Genomic DNA, 7546 nt, shown 5'->3' on the forward strand with positions numbered 1-7546 from the left:
GGATCTTGAGAATGTATGATTTTCATATATACATAAGAGATAAAGACATACCCGAAAACGATGATGAGAGTTTAACCGCAGACATCTTGTGAACAAATTGTGTTGGGGTAGTTTATCTCTTTAAGCCTTCTTTATTTAATATGTATTCTGATGGAGAGAATGACATTAGGGTTGAAGGGGAGAGAGGACCATCCATAATATATATATTCCATAACTTATAATCTGGCACGTCCATCATATACCAAATCAATGATCAAAATTAAATGTATCAGTAATTAATTGGGCCATATAACGTTTAATGAGTAACAGAGTCTTAATATTATAATTATAATAAAATCCTTTTAATATTATAATTGAATCTTAATATTTCTAACATGTAATTCCATATGTTCAGAAGTCAAGGGAACAAACAAGTTTTCTGCTGTTCAATTTTTCAAAAGGCGATATATTGTATTTAATATTGTAGTTACCAAATTAAAGATTGTAGTAAATTATTTTATTTTAATACATTATCAGTTGCGTTTTTATTTTAAAATGTAATTTATGGAATTAACTTCGATTGCAAGTGATAACTTATTGAGCTTATTTATAAACGTTACTTAAAGAGATAAAACTGTGGTTTAGGAAGTATGGTGAATAATGAATTTAACTAATTTTACTGCATCAAACATTAATATATAGTAACAACTCAAATGAATGTACCAATTAAGCTCGCCATAGCCCATAATTCACCATGCAATTTAAACTTGAAACACAGCTACAAATAAGATTCAAAACATGCAATGTGGAAGCACTACAAGAGGTGGAGTACAACTTAATAACAATAGTGAATTGAACATTGTGATGCATGTTGCCTCCATTTGCCTGAAACCTTAAAACTGTAAATTAAGCGTCACAAGATAACAACTTAAAGCTGAAAATAACATAACATGCAAATGAAAACCTAAGACAATCTAACCTAAAGCAATATTGGCACCCTACAAATCAACAAGAACATGCATGCCAAGCAAAGGAATGATATTAAGGATCATGACAATGGTGAAAGACACCACCACCACAACCCAAACCACCCACTCCACCACCACCACCCAAGCCTACACCACCACCTAAGCCTCCCACACCACCCGCACCCCCCAAGCCTCCTACGCCGCCACCGACACCACCCAAGCCTCCAGCACCACCCAAGCCTCCTACACCACCGCTGGCACCACCCAAACCTCCTACGCCGCCACCGGCACCACCCAAACCTCCAACACCACCTAGACCTCCTACACCACCACCTAGACCACCAGCTCTACCACCAATGCCATGGAAGCCACCAATTCCTGCAGCACCACCGATTCCACCAAACTTGCCAATCCCTCCATGGATCCCACCAAATTTGCCAATTCCTCCACCGATTCCACCAAATTTGCCAATCCCTCCACCGATTCCACCAACGCCAGCAAAGCCACCCATCCCAGCAAATCCACCAAATACAAAATGTTTTTTGTCATCAACACCATTTTTACGTGGAGACTCTGCATGTGGTGCACTTGTATGCACACCCAGTGTTTGTTCATCATGGCCACCACCATCCGTTGGCACCTTACGTGCACTTGCATGCACTATAACAACTAGCACAAGCAACACAAGCACGGTACTCCACTTTCCCATCTCTCTCTCTCTCTCTCTAAAAGTGTTGTGGTGGATGACATGCAAAAGGGGTGTCTTATACTTAAAAAGGTGGAGGACGGTTGAGAATAATAAAAGATGCCGGTGAATGTAATTATGATTCATAAGGTCTCGAGAATTGGGAATTTTTAATAAGTTCTGGGTATCAGAGGGTTAGGTAGAATCAAAAGAAGAGAAAATTTAAGGAAGTCATGTGTCATAGTAATTGCCAAAATAACAATATGTTTTTGTTTTTGCAGCAACGAACAGTGATTCTTTTAGTCAATCCTAGGCCTGATATCTTTTGAACGTTATTCTTATTCAATTTACATTGGCTCTACTTTGATACTCCTTTTAAAAAAGTATCGAAAATTTTTATGTAGTACAAAATGATAAACTTTTTAAAGCTTAAACTAAGACTTTCTCAGACGGGATCTGTTTGATTATATTATGATTTTTTCTTCTTCTTAAAATTATTTTGTAAAATAATTATGAAAATAGATATTTTTTGTTTTAAAAATAAAAGTTAAAACACAAAACAAAAATAATTCAAACATGTTCTCTAACATTGATTCTAAAAACAAAAAGATAGTTACAATTTTAATTTTTTTTTTTTTACAAAACAAGTCTTATCCATCCAATTTTTTTATTTATTTTGAAAACCAAAAAAATATTTTTAGAAATAGAATTCAAATAGGGACTAAATTAGAGATTTTAAAACTTGTTTTGATATATATATATATATATATATATATATATATATATATATATATATATATATATATATGCATGAACGATATGTCGGCTCACCAACGATAGCGAAAACAGACACCCAGAGATATTAAAATAGAACTTAACTCTTTAACTATACATGCAAAAATATACAATTAAGATTGGGGTGAGTTATTGCACTGCAAGTCAATAAGTAAATAATGGAAACTATCACAAGCAAACGTGACAATATACAAAATTAATATTTAAATCAAATGATAAATATGAAAAATACTCAAATCCATGAAAACTTATATATGTAACAAAAATTAATATTTTATCAAAATAATATATTGATATAATCAAAAGACAAGTTGAAGAGCAACTTTCAAAGCCAACTCAATTTATAAAATTCAAAAGCCCTCATTTTTACTAAAGTAACATACGCGTTCAAGGGGAAATCAGACAGAATCGCAACATATCAATCACAGGCTCTCCACTTGAAAATATAATAATAAAAGTTATAATTTATATATTAAGCTGTGTTAGTCCCACTTCACGTAAATTTGGCTTGAGCCCATGTATCTTATAATTATAAATACAAATCTTGTATGATCGTATTGACACACAACTTACTCAACTTCAAGTTAATACCAAAGCTTATGTTTTAGGAAGGCAAAGTAATTGCCGCCTCATAGTTTGTGTAGATCCAAATGTAATATTTGTAAAGGCTTAGTGGTTGAAATAACATTTTAGATTTAAGTGCTGATTCAAGAAATATGGGCTAATCATGAAGACACCAATTTCAAATTAAATCATAATCAGAAGTTAGTTAAGGCCATCAATGCAACAGAAGTTAAGTGTAATAATTAGTAATTTTTAATAACATTAATATTTAGTGGGTTGATTAGAGTCATTAATACTTGGTGGGGCTTATTAGCATTTTCAATGTCATTAATATTTAGTGGGCTAATTAGAGTCTTTTCCTTTTTTCAAGTTGTCAACTTTAAATTAATGTCTTTTCATTTGTTAGTCTTTTCCTATTCTTGGAGGGATGTTCCAAGTATAAATAAGGGAGGATATAACTCTTGTAATCAGATTTTGAAGTTATAATATAATAAAGAGGTTTCTTTTATTTGGTTCTTATCTAGAACTCTGAACTTATCAAGAAGCTTATTCTTGTGGCGTTCAAAACCAGACTTCACTACTGGTGAGGGAAATTTGCGAGGGAAAATTTCTCTTGCACATTGCGACGGAATTTGCAAGGGAAAGACAATTGCGAGGGAAAATAGGAAAGATTTCCGTTACTACATCGCCATCGCAGAATCCGTTGCTGTTTGGTCGCAATTTGCAAGGGAAATTGAATCCCTCGCAAGCATCATAAGTCTGTGACGGAAACAGTGAGGGAAAAAATTGGCGACGGAATTTCCCTCGCAAAATCTAGGATCTGAAAATTGCAACTAAAATTTCATAATTTCCCTCGCAAATTGCGAGGAATCAATATTCTCTCACAAATTGCGAGGGATGTATATTCCCTCACAAAATTCAAAAATAACATATAAATCAAATTTAAAAGGGCATAAATTAGGAATTTGCCATTATATGTAGGAGAAGACTATATAGAAGATATACAATATGCGTATGAGAAAAAGTCATTAAATGTGTCGTCACATCCTTTGTGGCAGACATTGAGTGCGTGTAGTGATTGTAGTGCCTATGTCAACTAATCGTAGGAAAGATAAGATTATGTTGAAATTTAATGTGTGTGTACAAATGAATTGGTTGTGAGAAGCAAAGGAAAATGTCTTAAAGAGACATGTTGTAGCCATCATCGCCGTCATCACTGTACAAATGAATGAAAAGTGACACATGCTTCTGATGCCACCAAAAAGGGCACTGGTCTTTGTAGTTGGGCTTTAACCACTTAATTAAAAGTCAAGTTCAGCCCAAAAAAAAAGCTAGGGTTCCCAGTTCAAGATATTCAACAGCCATTTTCAATGTGTGTAAATAGCATTTTGGAGACAAGGGAGTGTAAAAATCAATCACTATAAAAGAAAATAGATAGAGAACCATTTCAGAAACTTCACAGGATAATTGAGGAAGGAGCCGTCTTTGATCATTCTACGATATCTCCTTCATGTACTGTCTGATCGAGCTGAGATTTGTTGGCATATTCCCGACTCATCATTCTTCATATCCGACGGTGGCTTTTCTGGATGGAGGTCTGTAGCATCACCAGAAATTCCAAAACCAAGGTGGTTTGTGCATACGATTCTACTGTAGGCAACAATCTCGAGAGAAAGTTTTTTTCTTAAGTTCACCATTGGATCGTGCTGAAATACTTTAAGCAAGGGTTACACTCATTATACTTCATATCTAACAGTCAGTTTGTCGATTGGAGCTCTCAATAGGGACTTGTGCAATTGCAAACAGAGGATGTCAGTATTCCTGCTCTTTATCGGGCAATGAGATACAAAGGGGAATATCTCTTTGCTCAACCTTTGGATTGTTCTCAAAATTAGTGAGTGTCCTCCTATCTTGTATTTAATTAATCTGACTGTTGCAATTTTGAAGTTGTTACTTCTAGTAGTTGGAATAAATTTTGGACATAAGCTTGTTTATATGTATACCTCTTTAGTTTTGGGTACAACTACTTTTTGAGTTATTTATTTAATGTGACATTTGGGATTGTGTTCCTCTCTCCATATTCTTCAATTGTTTACATCTCATGGAGTCTGGTAAAGAACATAATTTAGCATGTTGGTTATAGCTGCAGGTGGATTCAACAAGAAAGGAAGGTTGGTCGAGCTGGGAGGATATGCTAGCCGGCTTAAGCCTAGTAAGCGACCCTCTACCCAGGGTGACAGTGTTTCTGCAGGTAAACTCAATGCATAATTAATTCTTTTATGTTTTCAATCTCTATTCTATTAATATTTTATTTTAAACATTTAACTTACTATTTTATAATAATATATTTGCAGATGAGCTTAAAAGGATGATGGTGTCCCACTCCCAGATTCAGAAGAAACTGCATGCTGCGACAGAGCAGCTAACTCAGCAAGCGAACTTTATGAAGCTGCAAGCTGACATTATGAATCAATTGCAGGAACAACTCTGACTTTTAATGCAGGACAAGGAAGCCAACTGCAACAAGATGAAGGGATCGGCTCCGGATGATGAACCTGATGATGATGATGAAGATGACTTTGCTAGGACTTTAGAGGCATACTAGTTGTTGTTTGTATGTTTTATTTTGTTTAAGACTTTAGAGACATATCAGATATTTTTTGTATGTTTTATTTTGTTTAGAATTTTAGAGACATTGTAGTTGTACATTTGATGATTGTTGTTGTTCACTTTTGTTGATATACTATTTAATTTTAATTTAATTGTTTATCCAGTATTTTTTGGATTTCTGTTGCTCAATTTATGTATTTATGTTTATTTGGAATCCTTGTTGTTTACAGGAAAATTAACAAAAGTTTAATGCATTTTTTAATATTTTTTTTAGTTCCAGAATATGTGGCGAAAATTTTCAAAATTTCCTTGCAAAATTCGTAGCCTGTTATGAGGGAAAAATCAAAAATTTTCCTCGCAAATTTTGCAACGAAAATTTAATACAGTCCCTCACAAATTCAGCGATGGAAATTTAACATATTCCCCCGCAAATTCTGCGGTAGATTTAATTTTTTTTCCATTGCAGATTTTGCGATGATATTCACATATTTTATCAGTCACTAATTTGCGAGGGAAATTATACCCGCAATTTCTGTCGCAATCTGCGACGAAAAAACACTGTAGACAAGTCTGTTGTTCGCGAGGGAAATGTACTTTTTTGCAAGGGACCGTTTTCGTAGCAATTTGTGAGGGAATTTTCATATGACAAATTTCCCTTGCAAATATATTTTCAAGGAGGGTTTTAGCGACGCACCGTGTTCCCTCGCAAATTTCGTCGCAGATCATTTTTGCAAGGGAATTTTGCTATTTTGCGACGGAGTTTTTCTCTCGCTGATTGTGAATTTTCTAGTAGCGTTATCACTCACCTTCTTCTTTCTTGAGTGTGGCTTCTTTATCCTTCTTTATACCTTTGGATCTTATCTTCCATAGATAACTGGTCAAGGTTCTTTATTTCTTGTTTAAATTCCTAAGTATAGAAACGATCCTAACTAAATTGGTCTTGGGTCTCACTATTCTTGGTGTGAGGTTCACATCATTTGGTATCAAAGCTAGTCTTTTAAATCAGATTAATAAAATGTCTCGAGAAGGTGATGCTCAAATTCCTAAAGATTTCAAATTCTACTTTGAAACCACGGACACAGAGATTTGAAAGATTAAACTTCAGATTCAATGGAATGCAAGATAGAATAGAAAGAATTGAATAAAGGGAGCAACAACCTAGAACTTCAGAACATCAAACTGAAGATGAAACCAATTCCACTGTTGATATGAGGCAAATTGAGCCTCAAAATGAAGGAAGAAGAGCGTGTAATGAAGAAAGGGTTGATAACAACCTAGGAAGTATCAAGATGAAGATTCCATCCTTCCAAGGCGGAAATGATCCAGAAGCTTACTTGGACTGGGAAAGAAAGATGGAGTTGGTGTTTGATTGTCATACCTATTTGGAATTGAAAAAGATAAAATTGGCTGCCATAGAATTTTTTGATTATGCTATTCTTTGGTGGGATCAATTTGTGCCAAACAGGAGGAGACATGGTGAAATACCCATTGAAACATTGGAGGAAATGAAAGCTGTCATGAGGAGGCAATTTATTCCAAGTCACTACCATAGGGACTTGTTTCTTAATTACAAAGCCTCACACAAGGTAGAATAGAAAGAGTTAAATAAAGGGAGCAACAACCTAGAACTTCAGAACATCAAAATGAAGATGAAACCAATTCTACAGTTGATATAAGGAAGAATGAGAGTCGAAATGAAGGAAGAAGAGTGCATAATAAAGAAAGGGTTGACAACAACCTAGGAAATATCAAGATGAAGATTCCATCCTTCCAAGGCAGAAATGATCCAGAAGCTTACTTGGAGTGGGAAAGAAAGATGGATTTGGTGTTTGATTGTCATAAATACTCAGAATTGAACAAGGTAAAATTGGCTGCTATAGAATTTTCTGATTATGCTATTGTTTGGTGGGATCAATTTGTGTCAAACAGGTGGAGACATGGTGAA

The 7546-nt window shown here is 34.7% G+C and overlaps 1 protein-coding gene across 1 annotated transcript; it reads right to left on the reverse strand.

The window, feature by feature from the left end:
- Positions 1–1020: 1020 nt before the first annotated feature.
- LOC133313645 (uncharacterized) lies at positions 1021–1656 on the reverse strand. Its single transcript, XM_061515040.1, has one exon. The coding sequence runs from the start codon at positions 1654–1656 to the stop codon at positions 1021–1023; it is 636 nt and encodes a 211-aa protein (XP_061371024.1).
- Positions 1657–7546: the final 5890 nt, after the last annotated feature.

Source organism: Gastrolobium bilobum, unplaced genomic scaffold, assembly GCF_033153095.1.
Source record: "Gastrolobium bilobum isolate Gb01-03AN ecotype WA unplaced genomic scaffold, APGP_CSIRO_Gbil_v1 utg322113, whole genome shotgun sequence".
Taxonomy (NCBI): Eukaryota; Viridiplantae; Streptophyta; class Magnoliopsida; order Fabales; family Fabaceae; genus Gastrolobium; species Gastrolobium bilobum.